The 23,675-nt window shown below is 42.6% G+C and overlaps 6 protein-coding genes across 14 annotated transcripts; 3 read left to right on the forward strand and 3 right to left on the reverse strand.

Annotated features, from left to right (window-relative positions):
- Positions 1-211: 211 nt before the first annotated feature.
- On the reverse strand, positions 212-3,401 carry LOC143367852 (protein FAM50 homolog). Of its 3 annotated transcripts, none has more exons than XM_076810083.1 (5): positions 3,112-3,401; positions 2,166-2,874; positions 1,902-2,056; positions 1,710-1,822; positions 212-1,635 (listed from the first exon to the last, which is right to left on the reverse strand). In XM_076810083.1, exons 2-5 carry the CDS (start codon positions 2,809-2,811, stop codon positions 1,515-1,517), a joined length of 1,035 nt encoding a protein of 344 aa, XP_076666198.1. In that variant the 5' UTR covers positions 2,812-2,874; positions 3,112-3,401; the 3' UTR covers positions 212-1,514. The 3 variants fall into 3 exon arrangements, with proteins under 3 accessions (XP_076666198.1, XP_076666200.1, XP_076666199.1); XM_076810085.1 differs by having other exon boundaries at positions 3,098-3,401; XM_076810084.1 differs by having other exon boundaries at positions 3,027-3,401.
- Positions 3,402-3,437: 36 nt separating this feature from the next.
- LOC143367846 (uncharacterized) lies at positions 3,438-6,007 on the forward strand. Its single transcript, XM_076810070.1, has 9 exons — positions 3,438-3,687; positions 3,915-4,128; positions 4,204-4,354; positions 4,421-4,535; positions 4,619-4,672; positions 4,781-4,939; positions 5,020-5,144; positions 5,212-5,553; positions 5,759-6,007. The coding sequence occupies exons 1-8, from the start codon at positions 3,591-3,593 to the stop codon at positions 5,383-5,385; spliced, it is 1,089 nt and encodes a 362-aa protein (XP_076666185.1). The 5' UTR covers positions 3,438-3,590; the 3' UTR covers positions 5,386-5,553; positions 5,759-6,007.
- On the reverse strand, positions 5,802-11,381 carry Spn-e (tudor domain containing 9 protein spindle E). Its single transcript, XM_076809999.1, has 10 exons — positions 11,252-11,381; positions 10,954-11,154; positions 10,584-10,884; positions 10,054-10,511; positions 9,590-9,959; positions 9,352-9,518; positions 8,086-9,270; positions 6,884-8,020; positions 6,474-6,808; positions 5,802-6,392 (listed from the first exon to the last, which is right to left on the reverse strand). Exons 2-10 carry the CDS (start codon positions 11,146-11,148, stop codon positions 6,254-6,256), a joined length of 4,287 nt encoding a protein of 1,428 aa, XP_076666114.1. The 5' UTR covers positions 11,149-11,154; positions 11,252-11,381; the 3' UTR covers positions 5,802-6,253.
- Positions 11,382-11,662: 281 nt separating this feature from the next.
- On the forward strand, positions 11,663-15,078 carry Twisted (Protein O-mannosyl-transferase 2). Of its 2 annotated transcripts, XM_076810016.1 has the most exons (14): positions 11,663-11,975; positions 12,049-12,132; positions 12,218-12,302; positions 12,370-12,474; positions 12,543-12,651; positions 12,725-12,993; positions 13,066-13,172; positions 13,252-13,444; positions 13,512-13,715; positions 13,779-13,930; positions 14,006-14,094; positions 14,160-14,308; positions 14,371-14,780; positions 14,854-15,078. In XM_076810016.1, exons 1-14 carry the CDS (start codon positions 11,875-11,877, stop codon positions 14,957-14,959), a joined length of 2,163 nt encoding a protein of 720 aa, XP_076666131.1. In that variant the 5' UTR covers positions 11,663-11,874; the 3' UTR covers positions 14,960-15,078. The 2 variants fall into 2 exon arrangements, with proteins under 2 accessions (XP_076666131.1, XP_076666132.1); XM_076810017.1 differs by lacking the exon at positions 11,663-11,975 and having other exon boundaries at positions 12,080-12,132; positions 12,363-12,474.
- Positions 15,079-15,226: 148 nt separating this feature from the next.
- Positions 15,227-21,195, forward strand: LOC143367824 (transmembrane protein 8B). Of its 6 annotated transcripts, none has more exons than XM_076810020.1 (7): positions 15,227-15,749; positions 16,201-16,334; positions 17,748-18,005; positions 18,086-18,363; positions 18,435-19,064; positions 19,126-19,978; positions 20,059-21,195. In XM_076810020.1, the coding sequence occupies exons 3-7, from the start codon at positions 17,830-17,832 to the stop codon at positions 20,219-20,221; spliced, it is 2,100 nt and encodes a 699-aa protein (XP_076666135.1). In that variant the 5' UTR covers positions 15,227-15,749; positions 16,201-16,334; positions 17,748-17,829; the 3' UTR covers positions 20,222-21,195. The 6 variants fall into 6 exon arrangements, with proteins under 6 accessions (XP_076666135.1, XP_076666136.1, XP_076666138.1 ...); XM_076810026.1 differs by lacking the exons at positions 15,227-15,749; positions 16,201-16,334 and adding exons at positions 16,713-16,901; positions 16,964-17,455; XM_076810021.1 differs by lacking the exon at positions 16,201-16,334.
- Positions 21,196-21,204: 9 nt separating this feature from the next.
- Positions 21,205-22,827, reverse strand: LOC143367857 (uncharacterized). The gene is made up of 5 exons (XM_076810096.1): positions 22,687-22,827; positions 22,532-22,617; positions 22,247-22,433; positions 22,035-22,176; positions 21,205-21,912 (listed from the first exon to the last, which is right to left on the reverse strand). The coding sequence occupies exons 2-5, from the start codon at positions 22,615-22,617 to the stop codon at positions 21,509-21,511; spliced, it is 819 nt and encodes a 272-aa protein (XP_076666211.1). The 5' UTR covers positions 22,687-22,827; the 3' UTR covers positions 21,205-21,508.
- Positions 22,828-23,675: the final 848 nt, after the last annotated feature.

Below are 23,675 nucleotides of genomic sequence, written 5' to 3' on the forward strand. Positions count from 1 at the left end.
CAAGCTGAATGCAGAATTCTTGAGAAGTCTCGATTTAGCGTACAAGGACGAGGAATTATGCGAAGACGAAAGCGAAGATGATATTAGTTTATGCAGTATAGATAAAAACGAAGGGTGGATGGAAAAAGAAATGCTAAAGGTGAAAAATCTTGATAATCTTATGCGGGAAATGAGCCATAAAGTAAAGGTAACTATTTTTTCACTGTGCAAACGGGAAATGTATCTTTATACCGCAGTGCCTGTAAAGATTTTAAATCGTACTGTAGAAAGCAAACGAGAACACTTTATTCTATCAATGCGAGAATCGAAAAAGACTCGAAAACACTTTATCATTATGTGCATCCGAAACGGGTAAACTGGCTCGAAATACGCAGCAGTTTTTTCGGTTATGCCCAGGGTATATGATGCTTGATGAAGGTATGACAATAACAATCAACGCGGGAGAAAAGAAAAGCGATGATAATGTATCAAAAGTGAAAAATATCACATATATATATATAAACCTGATTTTTTAAATGTGCAAGTAAATATATTTATATATACGATATTTATATATATTTACTTGCACATTTAAAAAATCAGGTTTCGTTGAAAACAAATCAAAATGTTGCAAAAATAGATTTCCGTAACAATAACAAGTCAAACATATCGCTTCGGAGAAACGATTTTAAGTCGCAAGCATTTAAAGATGAAAATGTAAAATAACAAAGTAAGTGTTATTGACATAAAAATTATGATTATCCAATTTTGTTAGATAATCGATTACAATTTGCAATCGCTTAATATTTCCGAAAAAGAGAAGTGGAGGATAATGAATTCATCGAGCGATGTTGGAAATGTAAATGAATTTTGATAGTAATCCGTATGTCGTGGGCAAAGAGGCGAAAGAAATGCTGCTAGAACATCAGAAGAAAAGTTTTTGTGAGTCAATCTACACATCAAGAGAACGATATTTCGAATAGTAAAGCACATGTAGTAGAAACTATATATTCAAGACTTAATACTGAACGAACGAACGTTTGCAAGATATTGAAAAAAATCTCACTACTGTCAATTTTAAAAATCGCCGAAAATTAAATAGAATACACGCGGAGCGCATGTATTTTTCTAAAATTATATAAATTTATTTCATACCTTTACAACTCTTTGAGACAGTGGCGCATTTCTACTAGTATTGTCGCGTCTTTACGTGAAATAATAATGAAACGTCACGCGTCAAATATTTTTTTAACAAACGGCTTTATGAAATATTCGTGCATCGTCTTAAATGTACAAAATACGCTACGACCTTCGGCTTCCAGCTTAAGCAGTGCCTATTCACTATCCTTATTCATTAAGGAACCAAGACATTATAAAGTTAAAGTGATTATAATTAAATATATATTAAAATGTTTTGAATATTTAAAACATGTAGTAAAATTCGAATTACCCTAAATCATTAACTCATCGGTACTGAACACAATGTGCATTATCCCTTTCTTTATACAATAACTTCCTATACAATCCATTGTCCATTAAATTTTATCCTTTTTCCTATTTTTATCAGACACCGTGTATTTATCGTAACTTTTCGTTGGATCGAAAGGCTCCCATCTACTAGCAGGAAATATATGTTTATTTCTTTCGTACCAAGATCTGAAATGCAAAGTAATTAATAATACATAAAGAAAAACACACAAATATAACGTTTATATTAGAGAATTCAGTACCTAAGCAACACTTTTCCAGCATGAGACTCTTCTGTCTCAACAGAAGCGTCGTGCATAACACGAATATCATCGTGAACATCAAATGTAAAGAGAGGTCCACTCTTTCCTCTTGCCTGAAATCAGTGCCAATAAATGACATTCAATTGTACTGTAATCGCATAATTTTCAGTTATACCGTACAAAAGATATTACCTTCGTTACAATGAAATCATAAAACGTGTAATGATGCGGTAAGATAAGATCCTCCTTCACGTACATTAACTGATCAGCCATGACTGTTTTGAGTTCACTGAATTCGCGCCTTAGGACTTCCAAACACCTTTGAAGGAGCTGATAGATAGAATTACCTGCCAACAGTGCGAACTAATAACAATTAATATGAAATTACTTTCCTAACAAGTATCTTTTATAAAGCAAAGAAACGCACGTCAGGCACAGTAATAATTAGACCTTTACCTTTTTTCATAATAACACTTCGCCTGTGTCCCGAACCATCCCAGTAACTGAACGTAATTTCAATTTCTTCTTCTTTCAACGCATTCTGTTTTCTGGCCCATTCTTGTCTCAATTCTTCTCTCAATCTGTTCTCCTCTTCCTCCCTTTCCCTGTCAGGCAGAAAACTCGTGTCCACGTCTGGGTTTTTCTTTATTTTCTTTATTTCCGGTTCGCAGTCTTTTATTTGCTCTTCCTTTACCTCTAGCTCTTCGTCTGAATGTTCTACTTCGTCTTCTTCGAGATTGAACGATAAAGCTTGTATTTGTTTCTTCTGCTTATTCTTCTCAGCTTGCTTCGCAGCAAGAGCTCGTTCCTTTTCTTGCTCCTTCTCCCGCTCTTTCTGCGCAAGCTTCCGTTCGCGTTCCTTTACAATGTTCTCCTGCTTCGCTTTCATCTCGTTCAACGTGACTAAACCAATAGTGGAAGTTTTGAGTTGTTGCTCGACAGCATTGTAATGCGTCGCAAACTTATTCTCTATGTTATGAATTTTCAAATCATCCTCTATCTTCTTTTTCCTTAATTCTATCTCTTGCTGAGCAATTTCCCTCTTCTTCATTAACTGCATCGCTCTGCCAGCCTCGCTGGCTGCTCCCTTGTAGTGCGCCATGGTTATTCGCAATTATATTGCAATCTTAAAAGAATACTTCTTCGCACAGGTTACAACGGAGGGCTATGGAAGAAAGTCGTATAAATAGTCGAATCTGCAAATTCATTATAAGGTGTTGCAGTTATGAAAGAAGGCATTGCTACTCTTTGTTGAAACCAATCTACAAATTAGGAATAGCATAATAAAGAAATGGTATTCAGACACGAGTGACATACCGCGCGACAATATCAACAACGTCGGAGCGATGCCATCCGTAGTAATTATTTAATTGCCAAAAATTGCACACCTCATCAAACCCACCTCAATTATTTCATCTAACGTGAAATTTATAACGTAAACACTGCTAAAAAATCACAGTAAATTGATTAATTCCATTAACTCTTTGGCAGTGATAACTTGATAACTTTTCGTCAAAAGTCTGTATTTTATCCTGATATGGAGATGTTTTCACGGAACTTTAGTTAACAGTTATCACCGCTAGATGTCTACAGCAATTCTTCTCGGAAAATGAAATAACGTTTAATACGTTTTTTAGAGTAATAAATAAACAATTTTGTTGTCAAACATAATTGCATAATTAATTATAAATTACGCGTTTGTGCTTCTGACTACCGAAGTACCCGCCACCTGGTGCTGAGAAATAACAACATCGAATTGCTTGGCGTCCATAGAATAATGTATACAAAAAATACATATACGTTTTGAGATGTAGCTAGGATTTGTCATTGCATAGCAATAGATTTCTGTCGCATTGAAATTAGAAGGAAATTAAAAAAGACATGCCAGCGGTAATTGTCGGCCCGCCTCAGCGTAGTGAGCAAATGTGGCAAGCGTTGAAGGCCCACATTACGAGAGAACGAAAACGGAAGAAACAAGGTAACCTTCGTATTACAGAACAATGCACACGAAATGTTGATTTCAAGAAGTTTGAGTGAGTTCCTTGTAATGCACGTACACGGGTTTGTCATTAAACATTTTCCACCTCTGACTGCAAAGTAATTCAAGTTTGCTGAGTGGTGCGATAAGGGGCGCCATTTCACGCGCGCTACGATACATCTGTTGAAGTTTCATTTTTATTTGAACTGTTTATCGTGAATGCGTAGAGCAAGAAGCAGATGCTGAGGAGGAAAGGCAAAGGAAAGAGAGGGAACGTCAACAGAAGCAGGACGTGATGACCCTAGGTGAAACTAGGGAACAAATAACGAATCTTGAGAATGAGCTCCTGCAATTGAAAGATGAAAAGCATCAATTGTTTTTGCAATTGAAAAAGGTTTTGAACGAGGGTGATAATAGGAGACGACAGCTGATTAAGGAGAAGTTTGTATTACATTTTCATGGAGGTCGCGCGTGTTATTTATTTCGGAGTTGTAATTGATCATTTATGTTACGTAGCGTCTGTTCCGAAGTACTGACAGCGGTAGGAGGATATCCTGGAACAGGTCCTAGAGTAGTTCATCCGCAGGTGTTTCTCCCATCGCCGCAAAGCAGTAGTTCTCTTTATAAAGTGGCTGTCGGCACGCCGACTCATACCTTGCTACCCAGCGTAAGTTCGTGTAACTTGTTTATTTCTGCGAAGAATTGATTTGCATACAGATCTTTGGTTTCTCAGGGGCCGATGAAGAGAACGCATAGTCCTTCTCCACCTCCAACAGCCTCCCCGTATCACGCCGGTTATGGGTACAAACCAACACCTTCGATTCCAAGTTACAATCCCCCGCCTTCCAGTAAGTACATGTACGCGTAGAAGCTGTGTGTATATTTATAAAGAAAAGGGAGATATTAAACGGAGATACTTGTGCCTCTATAGAATCCGAGGAAGCAGCTAGGAGATCTGGCGATTCCCGAGCTGTTCTCTGGAACAGTGAGTGAATAAACCTTTATTAATTTCCATGCTCGTGCTTTAACAAGCCATCCACAGTAAGGTCTGCGTTTTCCATCATTAACATCGCCGTTGCGTGCTTTCTTGCAGAGAATAATCAATACTCCGCCTCTAATTTCTACTCGGCCCCAACTGGTCAAAGTGTCTACAGTTATTCCGCGCCGACGTCGCAACAGTCTCGAGAACCCGAACCTCCCAAGTCGGTGTACCTGTCAGGGAATAGAGCAACGCTGTCGTCACACCAAACTGGTACACTGAGATCTTTGTCTCGCATTGAATGTAAATTGTACGAATTAACAAGAGCGTTGCAATGATTCCCTCTTTATTAGCATACGTGACAAGTTTACATTCATTGGATCACAAAGGTGCCTACGCGGAGGATAAATTTTACTTACGGCCAAGCAGCCATGTTACAGTTCACGGAGGAGCTATCCCAATTCAGCAACCGCCACAGGTATCTTATATTTTAATCATATAGCACTTACGGGATACATCAATCTTGTGGAATGATTTCATGAAAGGGTGCAAAGACGGGAGGAATCACGTCAGGGTTTCCAGTAAGAGCGCCGCAACCACCGCCTGCTCCATATCCGCCTCCGCCGCCGGGTACTTATGTTAGCGCGTCCGGTGCGAATGTTCCTGGACGGCTATTGTACACACAACCCGGCGCGAGATACCTTCAGAGAGAAGTTTAGGGCATTGACACTTGCTTGAATTCAGGTATCTGAATCCATTCTTTGTATATATATATATATATATACAGTCGCCGACGTACTATATAATCGAAATATATTTGTCAGTTCTACGTAAGAATTGTGAAAAAGATCGACTTTTATGTGTCCCTTAATTAACTACAACGTACTGTGCCCCGATGGAAAGAAGGCGGTCGAGAAACTCTAGGGGCTGAATATCAGGTCCGAATAGTATATCCCTATTGGCCGGCGCGACAACGTCGACGAATACAAAGTAAGCAAACTGGATACGGGCGGCGGGAGTCAATGCGAGCGAAGAACCCCTCTTTGCCCCTGTGACATTTCAATCTTCTTCTTTCCATCGGGCCACAGTAAGTACATACATTTTTTAATACAAATATGTAGATATATTTCAATAGTAGATCTATAACATTGATTTTTATTCTTTGTTTGCACCTTTTTTACATTACTTTCTTTTTTAAAAAATATAATTCGTTAAAAAAATATAATCAACAATAATCTTGTAAAAATACTTCAACGACATAATCGCCGTCCTCATTGAATACAAAAGTAAAAAAAAACTGTACTGTTGCAGATGATGAATTATTATTATTATTATTATTACCATTATCACAAAGTAAAAAATCAAGTGAAAGAAACTTTACGTACGAATAAACTTAACAGAACTTCGATTTACGTAATATTTGGTCAATTGCGTAAAGTAATACATGTAGTAAATGCTAATAATACGTTTTATATCATTATATATATAAAATGTATATATATACACACACACACATATATATATATATATATATATATATATATATATATATTGTTTTATTGTTATACATCATCCTATGCTAATCCCTTAAAGCTGCAACCCTAATTTGTTTTCGTTTTCCCTGTGCTGCATCGTGTACAAATGGCCACATAGGTCGAAAATGTCAGACAATGTGACTTTGCACAATTTACAAGGGATGTTAGTGTTTCCAGACTTCCTTGGATCTCTGTCGCATGAAAAAAGAAATTGTGCAATAATCGGAACGAAGTAAAAGAAATTAAACGTTCACTTTTGATAATTCACTTACTCGATTGTTAAGGCTCGTAAGGCTTTCAAATGGTTCGTCATTTCCTCCAACTCGGACGCTTCCTCTAAATGCAACGCATTGTGCAATTTGTATATGTTATTAGCGATCATGGACAGCCTACTAGGTTGCCGGTATACAGCCTCATCGTACAGATTCCATCTATCAAAGTTCTTAATCAATTCCGGCGTGCGCGGCTTCCGTTTCCATTCGATCAGCTTGAAAAGAGCAATCTTTATTCTATTTTGACAAATCATAATCTCCTCCATGTTATCCCCGCTTTCAGATTGATGGTTCACTTGCATCCCGATGTTCATCCAATGGCGGATTCTGTTTATCTGGCGGAAGAACAGGAATAATAAATTTAAAAGAATATTCAAAGCAGAACGGCACGCATTAAGCAAAGTACTTACATATTGCAAATCGTTCACGGTGATCTGAGTGTCGAAATAAATCTCCATGTCGTGCTCTGGGAAAAGGCTTTTTTTGGTGACGGGATGAGATCCCAGTCCGCACAACGCGCCAACGTAATCAGTCCCAAACGCATTCCGCCGCAATTCCGTGCACGGGGTAAAGATCAGTGCGATGAAAGCAGCCAATCCAGGAATACGTGGCATTAATGTTGTGTTGAACAATGTTAGATTGCTGCCGTGCACGTTCTGAGAGACCGACGAAGCCACTAAAAGTCGCTGATGGAGATCATCCGGGTCAGTGTCTAGAAGAACTGAGTTCACAGAATTCGTGGCCATCTTCACCCTCTTATCTCTGCCACTCGCTGTCAGATGTTTCAAGTCTATTTCCAACGGCGAGAATGGCCCCCGCAAATTCACTGTCGTGTAACATTCGGACGTATGGGGCGGGTCTGGGTAAACGTCTGGCATAAAATCTTGGCTATACTGCAGCTTCTCATAGTGAGCACATTGCTCATCCGACAAGTCCTCCTGGCAGAGCCTTAAACTATTATTAAACCGTGAGAAGTAGTCTGGTTCCCTTTTAATCGCGAATCCTTTATCAGTCAGACTTTGGTTCATGCTTATCTCTTCTTCTCCGTCTTTATATATCAGCTCCAATGCGACCACGCTATTAACGACTGAATAAATGTCGCCAAATAGCTGGCCATGTTTGTTAATCTCCTGCCAGAAGAACTCGCACGCGGTTTCCGACCAAGTATCTTTTAAAGTATCTGTCAGGGCCGGTTGAATGTTCGCTAAAACGCACTCGAAGGACAGCGACGGGGTATCAGTGATGTCGCTCTCGTTATTGATGCATCTAATGTCGCACAATCGACACTCGCTCGAGTATCCAAAGTCAATGAAAAATATTTGTACTAGGACCTCCGGCGAGGTCACGTGACCTTCGACTACTCCCCGAAAATATGCTCTGCAATTATTCTGCTCGTACGGCGCAATCACGAGCGTGCCCGTTTCTGGTGCCGTGATAAACGAGCTCATATACTTCGCTGTTCTTTCGATAGCCGATTGCACTTTGTCTAGTCCTTTCTTTACTCTAGAGTCCCACATTTGTGCCCAGAAACGACCAGGGCTCTCGACCTGGAAGAGCGAATCATTGTTTAATTAAATGAAATATTTCCCGCGCAACTTTAAGAAACACGTACGTGCTGTATGACTATGGGAATACGGGTCACCCGTATACTCGGCAACCGAGGTCTGATCCTGTCGTCTACAAAACTTCCGCTATCGAAGAACGATCTTCTCTTCAGGTTCATCTCCTCCGCTCGGCAGATGGCCACATCGTCGTTCAGTATAGGTATTTCCATGGGAAGGTTACACTGTCTCATTCTGATAGCTTTATAAACAGACGGAGATATTCTGCTTGACGTCTCGCCATTCTCTTTTCCAGATGCTTCCTTTCTCACAAACTGAACATATACCCGGGTAGAGCCGTCGAAAGACACTTTTACTTTTCCAACGGCCGGTGTCAAGTGCTCTGTAAAGATATCTTGGATTCTGCGAGCGTATAGCAGTCCAGGCTGTCTCAGGGGCCATCCTTGCAGATACACCGTTTTGGATGGGTCTAAGCCACCTAATAGCCTCACTCCAGCATGATCGTTGACTTCCCCTGGTACATGTTTAATCAGGTAGTTCGGATAAAACGCACCAGCGATCGCGATTTTCAAAATGAACGGTCGCTCCTGTTCCGACCACACGACTTTACTGACGCCGGCGCTCTCTCGTACACCCAATTTCTCCAACCTGCCGGTTAGTTCTGTCACGAGAGCCTTGACCTCGCGCAACACTTTTATCTGTACAAAGTTCCTCTTTGCCCATTTCCTTTCTGCATCATCGCTAGCTATCCGGCGATTCGCTTTCTCGCTGATCCATACTTTGTAAACGTTCATGAAAGCTATGCAATCGCTGCAAGAATTGTCGGCCCAACTGAGTTTAACGTTGTATGCCAACATTTTCTGCTGGAATGGACTGCTGAACATATCCTTCACGGACAAGCTGGCAGCGATAATAATTGTATCTTTCAAAACGCTGAAAACGTGACCCAGCATAATTAATTTCGTTATATGAATGTCCAGTGGTAGATTAGCCATAACTCGACCGAGGTCCGTCAGTTCCCCATCAAGGTTTTGTATTTCGTTGCTCTTATTGAGCAATGCGCCTGCTTCTTTTAACAGTAGTATCGTTCTTTCCAAATTGCCGAGATCGGGTGGATCCAGCGAAAGCGCTAAGAGGGCTTTAGGTTCTCCCATGTCTAAAATCTTTGCTTTGAGAACCAAATTTTCTAGTGGAGCTCGCAGCATCTCAGGGGGAGATTCTCGTGGCAATGCAGTCTATAGATTTTATAGATATTATAGCACATTTCGTATTAACGTCATTCGCTTACATTTAAATCATCGAGAAGATAAATTCACCTCGTAGAATACTTGCGGTATCAGTCTATACACCCTTCCATCCATTACACGACCTGTACGACCAGCTCTCTGTTCACAGTTTACTTTACTTGCCCACGCAAGCTCCAGACACTGAAAATTAGTTCTTGGATCGGTAATTAGTTGCTTCGTTAAACAAAAATCAATTACTGAAAAGAAGGAAACGTGAGGATATTGCGATGGGAATGATCTTTAACTAAATGTAGTTAGCTCGTTGTACCATATTTTACATCAGGTACAGTGATACTGCTCTCAGCGATGTTTGTGGACAAGATCAAACGGCGGTAACCGTGGGGTGGTTTTTGAAAGATTCGTTGTTGCTCTTCGTTTGTAATAGATGAGTGTAATACTACTACGTCCCATTTAGCCTTTTCGTGTTTAGGTAACACCAGCAAGTTATGCATCTCTTCGATTTCATGGATTCCCGGTAGAAATACAAGAATCACGTGTCTCTCGTAAGTATGTGTTTCTGGATTATAATTCGCGTCATCAGCTTTTATATCTACGTCGTCAAGAATTTTTATAAGATTCACACAGAAGTCCATCATTTTTTTCGAAATGCCTGGTTCTGTGGCAGAAATCTCAGGCACCTGAAAATATAGTGAAGATATAATGCAATGGATATATTCAAGTGAATTACCTAGATTAGTATTACTATTCTTAATAACTGAATCATATATTTACCGGACCCAGTGCACCCATTTGACAAAGATAATATACAGCAACGTTATAATAATTTTTCTTCGCTATGTCAATAATAGGCGCAGGTACAAGTTTATTTCTCACAGGGGAAGAAAAATATTTAGCAAATCTCTCGACTTCGAACGTCGCGGACATCAGAATAACTTTCACAGAACGTGAATTTGTGCGCAACAGCTTACGAACAACTAGCAGAAGAAAATCCATATTTTGGTCTCTCTCGTGAACCTCGTCGAGTATAACATGGGTGTAGTCCAGCATGTTCTTTGAATTTATCAATTTATGTAAGAGAACGCCAGTAGTGCAGTACGTCAAACGTGTATCTCGACATGTATTATTTATTAGGCCCACTTGAAACCCAACAAGGCTACCCACTGGCCAATCTTTTTCTTCGCTAACTCGTTTCGCTATACTTATGGCGGCGATGCGTCTAGGCTGCGTGACTGCGAAGCGTTCGTAAATAAGTGAAATTATCCGAACGAGGTTAAACATTAGTCTAAATATAACAGAATTACCTATGATGTTGCAATGCTGCCGCTTTTTATAACAGGAGTCTAAAATAAACTGTGGCACTTGTGTAGTCTTACCGCAACCAGTTGGCCCTTGAATTACTACCACCGAATTAGTTTCGATCATAGATACTATTTGATCCTTCTTAGAGACGATCGTTAAATTTGACTTGGGACTATAAGCAAAGTTGTACGACTTATAAATCTTTAGTGTTTCTTCATTAGTCGCATTCTCTTGCGTGGGAACTGTACCCAGCGATACAGCTTCAAAGTCAGATTGATCGTTCGCATTATGATAACTCGCCGACTAGAATGAAAGGAAGTTAACAAACACCGTCGTTTCTTGTTCGATCTATTATCAGCTAATGTGTGATACCTCCAGCAGTTCAGCTTCCTCTTTTTCTATATATTCTGCTACATAATCTGTCCCACTCTCGATGCTTCTCGTAGTCACGTTTAATTGCGCGTCTAATAAAGACATATCTGTTGGTAATTTCTTTCGACTACTAGGCCCGGCCAATATTCTTCTCTTAAACGTGCCTTTCGGATTAAACAGATCCAAAACGTCCATTTTTACCTAGCCACAAGGCAATAATAAACAATTGTATTTATTTTCGAATTAACCTGCGTAAAATTGCTGTTATAAAACAGTGGCTATGTATATAGATTGCTACCGAGAATCTTATATCACTTTCTTCTACAGTTTGTTCATCTTCTCATTAGTTTAAAGCAGTAATAAATCGTTACACCCCTTCCTCTGAGCTACACGTGCTCGAATGGCTCGAATTCTTGCCGATTTCAAATACCTAATCGGAGAAATTCTTGCACTAATTTTTATCGGGTTGTATTGTGCGCAATAATTGATGTGGTAACGATCGAAATATCCAACAATGGAAGCACGATTCGCTTCTTCTGCGATTCTTACATGCTACAATTGTATAAACTTTCGTATTTATTTGCCATTGCTAATATTCTCTTTGTAACAAACAATTTATAATTATTTTCAAAGAAAGAAATTAGGAATTTAAATAGTCCGGGTTCTTCTTTCAATCGCTACGCTCCTGCGAAACGATAGCGGTACTTTGAATTTGTCCTGGAGAACTGCAGGCTCAACAAGTCACACGGCTACGCTGTAGCCATGCTCTAGCGGTGTGCACCATAATTCAAGAATCCTAAATTCTCTGAATAACTGTTTCTTCTCTTTCATTTCATTCTGCTCGTTAAGGAGCACTTAGTACAAGGTAACCTAAGTCATCAGAGAATTTGGGAAGAGAAGAAAGTAATTCGGACTGGTAATATGAAGAGTACAAGTAGCACTTGTGAAACTACATGCAAAGTGAAGAATGTACAGTTGCATAAACAGTCTTCTAATAATGAGAAACAAAAGACGCCAGATTTGTATGTAAAATTATACTGTTATGTATCCCAAAGTTTAAATAATACAGCAACTATTTTATTTACACTTCTGCAGCAACTGGTGGCTACTTTTCGGACTCATTATAATACTCACAGCGGGGACAAGATTTTACAAAATCACAGAACCGCGGCACGTCTGGTAAGCTTCTCGTGAAAAATATGAAATCATTGCGGAATAAATGTGTACACTTTTTCTATAAATTTTCAATGTATCCGTGCTTCAGTTGGGACGAAACTCATTTCGGTAAAATGGGGAGCTGGTACATTAACAGGACATTCTTCTTCGACGTTCACCCGCCACTTGGGAAGGTAAATAGCGTGTGCTTGAGTTCCTGTTCCTGTGTGTGTGTTAAGAATCTACATTGTTAGTTTTTAGATGTTAATAGCACTGTCCGGATACTTAACTGGATACGATGGAACGTTTCCTTTCGAAAAGCCGGGGGACAAGTTTGAGAATGTTAAATACGTTGGCATGAGAATTGTGAGTAGTATAAAAGCAAGTTAACAGAGAAGCATTTAAATCCAATGGCTTATGAATATATTTTCCAGTTCTGCACACTCTTGGGTGCAACTACGGTTCCTCTTGCGTACCTCATTGTATGGGACTTGACAAAATCCATTCAGGCAGCAGCATTCTCTGCGTTCTTTATTTTATTTGGTATGCATATTCTGCCCTACTTTGTTCATTTCTCCGAGGCAAGATGTTACATCAAAGCATTAATACATTTTAGATGTAGGAATGCTGACGCTAAATCAATACATCTTGCTGGATCCCATACTACTGTGTTTCATGATGTGCGCTACATGGGGAATGGCTCGTATGGGTTCTCTTCGCAACGAATCGTTCAGGTGGCAATGGTGGGGCTGGTTATCATTCACGGGAGTTTCGCTCGCTTGCACGATTAGCGTAAAATTTATTGGCCTATTTGTTGTGCTTCTGGTTGGGCTCTATACAGCCTTCGAATTGTGGAGGGAATTAGGAGATCTCACAAAGCCCATTGTAAGTTTGCTCGGGATTAATACAGTGTATAAATTTTAAAATATTACTCATTCATCTGCGTACTCGTTACAGACGTATGTGGGAAAACAGTTGTTGGCGCGATGTATTTGTCTCATCATCTTACCAATATTACTGTACATGTTGTTCTTTTACATTCATCTTTCTGTGTTGATTAAAAGGTAGTAGACTTATTTATTACTGGTATCAGACAAGTATGTGTATCGTGGGAAGACGTATTAACGATCTAAAATATTTTAGTGGAAGCGGGGATGGATTTTATAGTTCCGAATTCCAATCTTTGTTGGAAGGAAACTCTTTATATAACGCAACAATGCCGCGGCAGTTGGCCTATGGTGCTACAATCACGTTAAAAAATCACCGTACAGGTGGAGGATATTTACATTCTCATTGGCATCTTTATCCAGAAGGCATTGGTGCCAGACAACAACAGGTATTAATCTTCTATACGCTCCAACGATTACACTTTAATGAGATAATAATACGCACCTTTCATTTAGATCACAACCTATTCTCACAAGGACGATAATAACCAATGGTTAGTAAAAAGATTTGACACCGAGGATATTCCCTCCGAGCCAATATTAGTAAAGCACGGTGACATTATACGATTGGAGCATACAATCACGCGGCGAAATTTGCATTCGCACAAAGAGTTCGCGCCTATTTCCAAGAAGCATTATCAAGTTACTGGATACGGCGAAGTAAGAAGTACTTTTTTGCAGTTTTTGTAGTTCATTACGCAATTACATATATTTATGCTTTAGAACGGTACCGGCGACGCTAACGACGTGTGGAAGGTTTTGGTGGTGAATGGAAAGGACGGCGACATAATCCAAACGGTCACGAGTAAATTAAAATTTGTTCACTATCTGCATCATTGTGTTCTAACGTGTAGCGGCAAAACATTGCCCAAATGGTTAGTCATCGAGTTCCGTAAAATTTTAAACGATGAGAAAGACGTTGTATTTAAAAAATAATTCAACTTTCGCAGGGCATACAGTCAGCAGGAAGTTTCTTGTAATCCGAACATGAGAGACAAGAATGCATTGTGGAATATCGAAGATAATAATTATACAAAATGTTAGTATACATATACTTATACGCTATATCAATTATATTAATCAGTATCTTCCTCCGTTTAACAGTGCCAAACGTCAGTTTCCAAGTATATGCGCCAGGATTTCTAGATAGATTTCTCGAATCACACGCAGTTATGTTGCAAGGGAATTCAGACTTGAAAGTGAAAGAGGGAGAAGTGTCGTCGCGCCCCTGGCAGTGGCCAATCAATTACAGAGTAAGTTTCACGATCATTAAAAATAAAAGCGCTCGAAAGTAATAGAACCGTACACTTTTCAGGGTCAATTCTTTTCCGGCAATAGCTTGAGGATATATTTGCTTGGCAACCCAATTATATGGTGGGGCAATATCGTCTTCCTAATACTTTTCATTGTATTATACACTCTTGCTTGTATACGGCAACAGCGTGGCTGTGTGGAACATCCTGCCGTGCTTGAACAAAGAAACAAGATACTGAATGCTGGGAAATGGTTGTTCATTGGTTGGATGTTACATTACGCGCCATTCTGGGCTATGAGCAGGATCTTATATTTCCACCATTACTTCCCAGCTGTATTATACAGCTCAATGTTGACTGGGATAACGTTGAACTATATCACCGAGAGCTTGCTTATTTTATTCCCAAACAGAATTGGGCACGTTGTCTATCACACAATAGTATCCGTTGTAATTTCAAGTACCATATATAGGTAACTATATTTCGACTAGATAATGAGCTTTTACGAGTGAATTTAATAAGGAAGTATACACTCTCTGTTACAGTTTCTATCTGTTCTCTCCACTGGCATATGGCATGGTTGGTCCCTCCGCATTGGACCCCGAGAGTCCAATGCATTCTTTGAGGTGGATGGATACTTGGGAATTTTAGGCAAATACTGCTTTTAAGGAAATCCCTATTTCTGGTGGGACACTGTATAAGACTTGTATATAGAAAGAAACTTTTTTTTATAAATTTATAAATACAATATAAATAATTTCCAAACACTATATTACGGAATGCGACTATAAGGAGACGTGGGTTATTTAAAGCATTGTAATAATTTATACAGTCCCGTAACCACTGGGTCAGCTTTTCTTTTTACGCAAATTAAAAACACTTGCAGAGCAGAATAATTAGGCTGTAGAGGGCTAAGAAGAGGCGGAAGGTTTTCGTAGGAACGTGAACGAGGCTCGGTTGATTTAAGGAGGCTTTAACGAGCCCGAGCTCGCCCGCTCAGCTGATCGACCCACGTGCTGGAGCTGCGCCTCCCACGGCAGCGCGACACTTCGCCTCCATTCGATATTAAACGTCCGGTTAGGAGGATATCTTGAATCACCGCGAATTCTTTCCCTCCCTGCGGGCCTTGCTCAGCAGCGTGAGTTGAGGACGAGATACTCGGCGCCAGTCACTGCGCCGGTCAGTTCTATTCGACAAGCGTTCGTCACTGGTGAATCTGTGGCGCGAATCTCACCGCGTAGGGCGATCAATAAACGCCTCCCGGGGATTTTCAGTCCACCGTGCGGCCACGGACGCGCTCTCACGTGAGATCAGGAGCAGCTGTCAAAGTGACCACGTGTTCCTACAAGGCTGCGGTACGTGTTCACCGCGTGTACAGTGGAAGTAAAAAAAAATAGCGTACACCTGGCAGGATATGGAATCCAGTCCTCCGATATCACTGGTAAGAGGACGTTGCCGTTCCAAAGAGATACTCGAATGCTTGGTGCCATATCATGCAGGACTGTTAGTAAACAGGTAGCTATTTGCACGTTGTTCGTTCACGTCAATCGGAAGTAGACACTGTACATCCCATTCGTACACCGTCAAGCGCAATTACGGCTGTAGATCTACTCCTAATTCGAAGTGAATGATGAATCAAATAGATCGGAAGCAATTGCACGGGAATAGATGAAAATAAACCGAGGCTAAAAATGCGGAAATCGAACGTGGGTTCATTCATTTTTCATTATCACTGTATCCGCTCGCGATAAGCTGCGCGATTAATCTTATCGATGATCGTCCAACAGAGAGATACCGCGATAAGGGAGTGTAATAAAGTTCCAACGACGATTCCCGGGAGTACTGTGCTTCCTAGATCCGCGACTGAAAGTTACACGCAGCCTTCTTGTTAGTGTGTTTTTAGACGACTACGAGGTAGTGTCAGTGCTGAACGATAACTGGCTTGATTCGGTTGGCCAGCAGCGCGGTCGCCCTTCGTTCGACTAGCATTATTGAAAGTATTCGACCAACGGAGACGGGTCACGAGGTGGGTAGTGAACTTCCCGCGCCGAGTTCGATTGGCTGGCGAAGTTCTGCTGGGAAGTGAGCATTGCTTGCTTGAGACACTTGTTGCTGAGAGGGGCCCAATATAATCTCGGCAGCTCGAACCTTATCTGCCTCTGGTTTCGAACGGACATTGTTTCGACCCTACTGAAATTTAATCTCTCGAGTGTGCGACAATTGCATATGTATGTATCAACGCTAATCGAGCGTAAACGTTTGCGTCAGTGTGCTGACACCGGGCAGAGTTCGTACAGGGCACCACAAATTACCGCGTAACTGCCGAATTACAGAGACCTTTTAAACTCGTTCGTTCTTTTTATTTTCAGAGGGGTCGCAGAGAATGGTGCGATTATTTCAAGTAGAATAATGGTCCCTTAATGTCGTGGATCTCGCGAAAGACCGTGAAGCATGCTAATTAATCCCTGCTCCACTTTTGAGACCAGCTAAACATTCGATGCTCCATTGTTCTTACCATGCACATGCAAATATTCGGCTGAGTGATACTAATTGGAGAATACAATCCTCGAATTGATCTGTGTACCAGGTTCAGGTACGCTGCTCGTTAACGAGCGCTTCGAATGCATTGTAAAGAGAGTACATATATACTTGCAGACGATTCGCCGATTAACTGTTGAAGTTCTATTGGTAAACGGTCACGATATAGGGAATCGATTCTCCATGTTTTATTCAGCAAGACCGCTGGGCTGTTGCGAAGCTAATGATTTACTTTAAGTTGTTCAAGAGGATTGCAGGCCTAGTTCTATTGTGTCCCGCTTCCTCTAACGATTTCATTGATGCCTCCGTAATCGGTTCATAGGTCATGAGATAAATATCGTACTCCTCCACGATCGTTGGCGCGCATGTATAATGCTAAGTGTGTTCTATAATCAGTACAATAGTATTTCAAACGATTTTCTTTTGTATCGGCATTCAGATTTCGAAGTTCGAGTACCTCTGCCCCGTGTCACCGTCGCATAAGCTTATCGGATCTTGCAAGCACAGGAAGCCCGCGAATTAGCAATGAAATCTGACCCAATTTGTCATGCACACTGTATGAATCTTGCTCGACGCTTGAAACAAGCCTCGTAAAGATTGAGCGCGAAGGTGTAGCTCATGTTACTTCATTTCCTCCGCGCGAATTACCGTGAATTGGGATATTTCCTCATTTATCTTATTCGCCGCTTTTCTCGAAAACGGTTGCGCGTAATCACGACTTCTCCCCATTAAGTCTTTAACAGAGACGGTCTCATCCTGCAATCTTAGGGAAGAGAAGCTCAGTTGATAAGCTCACTTGGTCAGGATTCTTGCTTGGACCTTGCCAAGCTTCGGCCCCTGTAAACCCTGCGAACACTTTCTTCTCGCTAGTCTAAAATTTGTAATTATTTCTTCTGCGCAGGGTAGAGAAATAGGATAACTTTTAACCAGGACAACCAGCCGAAAAAGTAGCTTGTTATGTGGCGGATCGTAGGGACTATAATATGCGAGGCAGCGTATTAGTCCTATCATTGGCATGGATTCTTGGCACCCAACAAGGACTATGCGGCAAACTCTTCGCTCAACGACCGAACAATGTCCTCGACGACTACTATGCCTACCGGCACATCGCCATTATCCACTTCGACGTGCCGGACTCTACCGTCGCGGCCACGTTCAAGTAAAAATCCAACGAGAATACTACCGTGTTTAAACCCCGCGATTCCACGGCATTGCTAACCGTAACTCCCCTGTTGCCAGGTTCACAGTAAAAGAAGAGAAAACTGGAGGATTAGGTAGGTGCTCGGCACGGGACGTTTCTCTCTTCTTGAAGTCCGGCAGCTTGCCCTTCGTGCGCCCGGATGGATCGAAGATAGCAGCGAAGCTTATGAAGGGGAGGCGCCGTTACTATTCCTTGAAGATGGAGAGCACCGGTGACGAGTACACGATCACGATCGAGGCACCCACGCCGGGCGATTGGTACGCTATCGCTTTCAGATCCTGGAGCGATCCTGACAACGGGAAGATCACTCAACAAGGTAGCTCTAGTATAGCCAGAAATGGAACTTATCGCACGAAGACTCTTTTCTGTGAATCTTCAATCTTGTAGGCCTCGGCGCGACGTGCGACACGGTACTGGACGCAGAACTGCTGCTGGATTCAGCGTCCATAGTGTCATTAGTGGACCCGAAGCAGGGGTACGAGGTGCACATAAACAAAAGCGAGGATTCTGCCGTGATGCAATTGCTCATCCCCGACGAGTTTGTCGAGTCCAGTCTCTCGTTGACGTCCACCTGCGGCGAGGAGTGCAGGATCGCGGTTCACGTCACCGCGGACGATCATCTCGCCGGGGCAATCATGAACACCACGAATACCAGCATGTTCTTCAAGCCTTACTCGGACACTTTACACTACGTGACCCTTCGCCTGCTGTCCGGGGAGTCGTCGCACGTTTCCTTGCAATTGGTCGACAGTTCGCCGAACGACTCGGTCCAAGTGAAGCCGGTAGATCTGATCAGGAAATCGTTGCCCGACTTCTTCCTCTTCGACTACGAGCACCTGCACGGAAACGGCACGAAACCGTCGGCGTTCAATCTCACCGCAGACACCCTTTCCGTCCTTAGTTTCGAAATCGGTCGAGTATACGACATCGGTGGAACGCTGACGTTGGGCTTGAAGCTAGCCGACGTTGAGGAGAAGGAGAAGAAGAACGTCGTCGTCGTCGCTTGCATTTCTTTAGGTTAGAAATCATCTTTCTGCGAGGGATTATGGACACGTAAACATTGCTTTTTACCGCACAGGTCACTACTCCAACATCACTGCTGGCGGGGGCTGCTCGCGCGCGGACAACACAACCGCGGCGGACATCTACGTGAACTCCACAGGACCAGCCATCCTCCACGTCCCGTTCCCGGAGCCTGGTATCTGGCACATAAGCCTAAAAGCGTTCTGCGTGGACGAAAACTGCCACTGCGTTTCGACTTGCATGAACGGTACCGCCTGCGAGGATTGCGACTGCATGAGCTCCTGCGACGCCCGAGTGGAGAGTCGCATCTCTTCTCTGCCGTGCATCGAAGGTCGCTGCAACTCCCAGGGCAAGTGCATGCACTACATGAGCGGCGGTTTCGTGTTCGCCGCGTGCCATTGCGCTGGTGCCTACCGGGGCTTTGATTGCGCGGACGACACCTACGTGCTGGGTAACAGCGACGTGATCATCCGCGTGCTGTTGCTGACCTTCAGCAACCTCGCCTTCATCGGGTCGGTCTACGTGGCGGTCCGCAGGGAGTACTTCACGGAAGCGATCGTCTACGCCGCTGTAATGTTCTTCTCGACCTTCTATCACGCCTGCGAGGCAGGGGAAGACATCTACAGCGTGTGCATCATGAGGCTGAGCGTCCTCCAGTTCTGCGACTTCTTCAACGCTCTTCTTTCCATCTGGGTCACCTTGGTGGCGATGGCCTCGTTCGGGTCCAAGCTCACCGCTTTCTGCCAGATATCCGGGACTGTTGTCCTCGCGATGAGCGCCGAGATGGACCGCACGGCCCTCTGGGTGTTCCTTTTGCCCGCCATCACGGGCTCAGCTTTGATCGGCTTGTCCTGGGGCATGAGGTGCAAACGGAGGGGCACTGTTCGTTATCCCTCGCGTCCATACAGGTATGTAACTCGTGCTGAAAATATTGCGCAGGTATCTCTGCTGGTTTATCCTGTAAATGGGCATTTATTTATATTTGCAGAAGCATATATTTCCCCGCTGGCCTCCTTCTAGTTTGCCTCGGACTCGTTTGTTATGCGTTTCTACAGACGCGAAGGAATTATTACATCGTTCACAGTTTGTGGCACGTGTGCGTTGCTATAGGGGTCGTGTTGCTTCTACCTAAACGGCAATACATGAAATGATTGTTATAGTATAAATAAATATATGTAGATATATATATATATAGAGGTAATCGTTGGACGAGTCTCGTGCCTCGTTGATGAAATTTGTTGCCAATTGAACGAAGGAAACGGGTACAGTGAGGATATGTGTAGGAAATTGTACATCGAATGTACGTTGTAGATAACAGAGCTCTTATTCCTGTAAAAATCAACTAACGTTTATAGGTAAGGTACAGTTCTATGCCTAAACGAACGATTTTAAGTGCAATACGAATTTTATGGCAGTACGAATCACTTCAAGATTTTAATATATATCGGTGCATATTAATGTAATTAGCAACCGCAGCATCATTGTAATACAATGGAGGTATACTTTTATCTGGAAGTAGAGGCACTCGGACGGAGTTGCCCCAAGATGCTTAATAAGCTGCGTTTATTGCATTGTTCACAGTATCTCGCTAAGGACCAAAGAACGTGTATATAAGGGACGATAGAAAATATCCAATATTTTTTCTGTAAGGATAAAAATTACATTTTAACGAGATGAACGTATCGTTATTACATACATATATTTATAAAAAAAATACCACTATCTCGTGGCTTAGGTTCCACTCATAGTATCGGCGACTCGATCTTAGAGTATTCGTTTCACTTTTCTTAGGAATGAAAGCCTCGCACGCGAATCTACTATATTTAAAGAACAGTATATTTCTATACGCCTCCGAAAGATTGTACCTTCAACGTTCAACTAAACTGTGCCCACGTTGTTGAAACGTAGCGTGGCGCACAGACTAAGTGATAGCGAACCGTTGCGACCTATGATTATTCCGTACAGCTTTCTTCGCCTTGTTAGAGAGCTGTAAACAAAAAGGTGTTCACGCTCGAGGGAGAGTTGTCGCGTCTGCACGGAAAAGTACACAGAGTAACCATACAGAATTTCACTTTCCTCGGTTCACGCGTGTGTAAGACGATGAAATAAAAGAAGATTACCCAAACACATTGTAAATTTTTCTTTTATTTCGTAAGCATCGAACAGTTGCCCGCAGCTATTCTACTTAAAGTACATGAGAAGACCGCTCCATGGGGAGTTGGTCAATCTTTACAATAAGCCTATGAATTAAGTAATTAAGTAATCAAACGGAAGCATACAAAACACGCTTGAAATGCGCCTCGCCACATGGCGTTCGTGTATTCTCAATCACAACTCTGTACATACTGAAGCGAGGAGACGAGGAAGAGACTTGCTTCTGGAGTGTCCTCGCAGAAGCCCGCCTATGAACTTATTTTAATCTTTATTATATCATCTATTTAGAACGTTCCAGGTCCCGTGGGCGCTGTGGTCCCCGTCTGAGCACTAGTAGCAGCGGTGATCACGTTGGACAGAAGGGATAAGATTGTCTCTATGGAGAAGCCACAGTGAGGATAAGACGTGGAACAACTTCGACCTGCTCTCCCTGCTTCCACCGCCTCCTGGATCGCCGTTCCTTCCATAGCTGTACGGAAGATCTGATTCGTCGTGATCGTATCTACCATCTTGTCGAACGACGAGATCTTCTCCTCATCGTTCAGCTTGTTTGCCTCCCTCGTGGACGATGCTGCCTGGTCCGAGTAAGTGCACACTGCTCGCTGCATACAGGAGGTGGTGTCGATACCATGGCGAGCCAGGACGTCATCCAGCTTGGTCAGGACTTGAGAAACACCGCTTTCCTCGCCTGGAGTCAATGGGACAGACACGTCAATTAGGTATCTCATTATATCGTTGTTACAATAAAAGCTAATAAGTTTAGAGTCCTCTAATATTCCAATGCTTCTTTTAAGAGGAGGATAGACTCACTTCTTGCATAGTGGCCGTAAGTGCCGGAGAGGACGTAGAGCAGTTTGGGAATAATGAGGATGGAACCTACTCCTATGATGGCGCCCAGGACCAGTCCGCCTAAGTCTATCTTCGCGGGTGCGTAGCTTGAAACCCCGTAACCCTGTACAATTCTCTGTTACAATCTGAATTTCAGTCTTCTTATAGGAGTGAGTTCGATGGGAGTGACTTACGCTTCCTGTGCTGCCTACGTTAGTGAAGCCGAACCGGGGCTCCTGGCTGCGATCCGTGATGCCGTTGGTATCCGTGTCACCGCGTTTCGTCGGCGTCTCGCTTCGCGAATCCACCTGAGACGGCATCGCTATTTGATCGTGGGACTTTGGACTCTTCTCCAAGTAGATCATGGAACTCGGTACGAACCTGTTTAGAACATATTCTTTCATGCGTAAAAATCTTGCTTGACGCGTACGCCTCTTTTAGTTGTTCCCAGGCAAGAGAGACCAGAAGAGTAATCTTACCCTCCATCGTCGAACTTTGGGCTGCTTCTGACCACCGCTGCTGAAGACACCAGTAGAAGAATGAGGTTTCGAAAATTGAACGACATCTGCAAGAATCGAGATCAGTTTAGAATAGTGCCATTTACGAAGTACGTTGACTTCCTTACACCTGGTACCTTTTTAGAGGGCGAAAAAGAAGCGGATATTCGAGGGCGTGTCGCGCAGATCGCTTGCGTAGAAACTGAACGACATCTACGTGATTTCTGGAATATATAGCGGTGCACCTACTCTGGGTCGTCACGACAGGGCGAGCTATGGACAATAATTGGACCCAGCGGTTTCGCTTTCATTGTTAGATTTTCATGGGACGCTATCACGGTGCGTGACTCGTTCGTCTCTCCTGAAGAAGCAGGAGGACGCGTCCATTGTCGCCGTGATTTACTCGTAACAGGCATTGTTGTCGCGCTGCGCATCTGTAACCCGAAATAATCCATCTTTCGCAACGAATGTTAACGATCTACTAAAGCGCGCGTTGGTCTCTTCCCAGATCTGTCGCGATTACGTTCGCTGTAACGAAATTAATTGCTTTCCGCTGCATCGCGAGAAGGCAGGCTCTTACCTACCGCATCGCCGAGATTACGTTATCGGCTGATTAAGTTACCAACGTTATCAGACTTACTCACTTCCGTCGTAAATATCGTGCTCTCGCTAATCGAAGTTTGCCACGCAGAGAGTCAAAGGTTTTGTAAACGGAGGAGAGGAGATGCTCGATGTCAGTCTGTTTTTAAATGAAACAGAACGGCAGGCAGAAGCTTCGTGAAGCGTGCGTTCGTCATTTGCCCGATTTTCAGACGAGGAATTCGTTCTGCAGGTTGCTCGGGAAAATTCACGAAAGTCGGGCCGCGTATGCGTGCAGTAACAGACCTCACATATGAATGCACACACAAATTAAAAGATGCTAGCAGTGTCTCTCAATGAACCCCCTACGAGTTCGGTGTATATCTATCAAACATTAAGTCGCAAACAATCATTGCTTCTGGACAAGACGTCGCTCAACTGAAACCGATATTTAAACGAATTTTTATCGGTTTGCGTTAGGAAAAGGCACCAAGCATGCGGAACTGTGAGGGTCCTCCTGAAACGTGCACACCTCGGGTCTCTTCCC

The sequence above is a fragment of the Andrena cerasifolii genome, chromosome 4, assembly GCF_050908995.1.
Source record: "Andrena cerasifolii isolate SP2316 chromosome 4, iyAndCera1_principal, whole genome shotgun sequence".
In the NCBI taxonomy this organism is placed as follows: domain Eukaryota; kingdom Metazoa; phylum Arthropoda; class Insecta; order Hymenoptera; family Andrenidae; genus Andrena; species Andrena cerasifolii.

What these genes read in the sequence shown, in the direction of transcription:
- LOC143367852 (XM_076810083.1), bottom strand. Translation starts at nt 2,811, where the DNA reads ATGGCGCACTACAAGGGAGCAGCCAGCGAGGCTGGCAGAGCGATGCAG. An exon ending in AAGTGTTATTATGAAAAAAG is followed by an intron (nt 2,057 to 2,165) that starts GTAAAGGTCTAA and finishes CACTGTTGGCAG; the next exon opens with GTAATTCTATCTATCAGCTC. An exon ending in ATGATTTCATTGTAACGAAG is followed by an intron (nt 1,823 to 1,901) that starts GTAATATCTTTT and finishes CACTGATTTCAG; the next exon opens with GCAAGAGGAAAGAGTGGACC.
- LOC143367846 (XM_076810070.1), top strand. Translation starts at nt 3,591, where the DNA reads ATGCCAGCGGTAATTGTCGGCCCGCCTCAGCGTAGTGAGCAAATGTGG. An exon ending in CCGAGCTGTTCTCTGGAACA is followed by an intron (nt 4,673 to 4,780) that starts GTGAGTGAATAA and finishes GCTTTCTTGCAG; the next exon opens with AGAATAATCAATACTCCGCC. An exon ending in CAATTCAGCAACCGCCACAG is followed by an intron (nt 5,145 to 5,211) that starts GTATCTTATATT and finishes ATTTCATGAAAG; the next exon opens with GGTGCAAAGACGGGAGGAAT.
- Spn-e (XM_076809999.1), bottom strand. Translation starts at nt 11,148, where the DNA reads ATGGACGTTTTGGATCTGTTTAATCCGAAAGGCACGTTTAAGAGAAGA. An exon ending in TGTACCTGATGTAAAATATG is followed by an intron (nt 9,519 to 9,589) that starts GTACAACGAGCT and finishes CCTTCTTTTCAG; the next exon opens with TAATTGATTTTTGTTTAACG. An exon ending in CCGTGAACGATTTGCAATAT is followed by an intron (nt 6,809 to 6,883) that starts GTAAGTACTTTG and finishes TTCTTCCGCCAG; the next exon opens with ATAAACAGAATCCGCCATTG.
- Twisted (XM_076810016.1), top strand. Translation starts at nt 11,875, where the DNA reads ATGAAGAGTACAAGTAGCACTTGTGAAACTACATGCAAAGTGAAGAAT. An exon ending in AGATAATAATTATACAAAAT is followed by an intron (nt 14,095 to 14,159) that starts GTTAGTATACAT and finishes TCCGTTTAACAG; the next exon opens with TGCCAAACGTCAGTTTCCAA. An exon ending in AGTGGCCAATCAATTACAGA is followed by an intron (nt 14,309 to 14,370) that starts GTAAGTTTCACG and finishes TACACTTTTCAG; the next exon opens with GGTCAATTCTTTTCCGGCAA.
- LOC143367824 (XM_076810020.1), top strand. Translation starts at nt 17,830, where the DNA reads ATGCGAGGCAGCGTATTAGTCCTATCATTGGCATGGATTCTTGGCACC. An exon ending in ACCGTCGCGGCCACGTTCAA is followed by an intron (nt 18,006 to 18,085) that starts GTAAAAATCCAA and finishes CCCTGTTGCCAG; the next exon opens with GTTCACAGTAAAAGAAGAGA. An exon ending in CGTCGCTTGCATTTCTTTAG is followed by an intron (nt 19,065 to 19,125) that starts GTTAGAAATCAT and finishes TTTACCGCACAG; the next exon opens with GTCACTACTCCAACATCACT.
- LOC143367857 (XM_076810096.1), bottom strand. Translation starts at nt 22,617, where the DNA reads ATGTCGTTCAATTTTCGAAACCTCATTCTTCTACTGGTGTCTTCAGCA. An exon ending in CCAAAGTTCGACGATGGAGG is followed by an intron (nt 22,434 to 22,531) that starts GTAAGATTACTC and finishes TGTTCTAAACAG; the next exon opens with GTTCGTACCGAGTTCCATGA. An exon ending in ACGTAGGCAGCACAGGAAGC is followed by an intron (nt 22,177 to 22,246) that starts GTAAGTCACTCC and finishes AGAATTGTACAG; the next exon opens with GGTTACGGGGTTTCAAGCTA.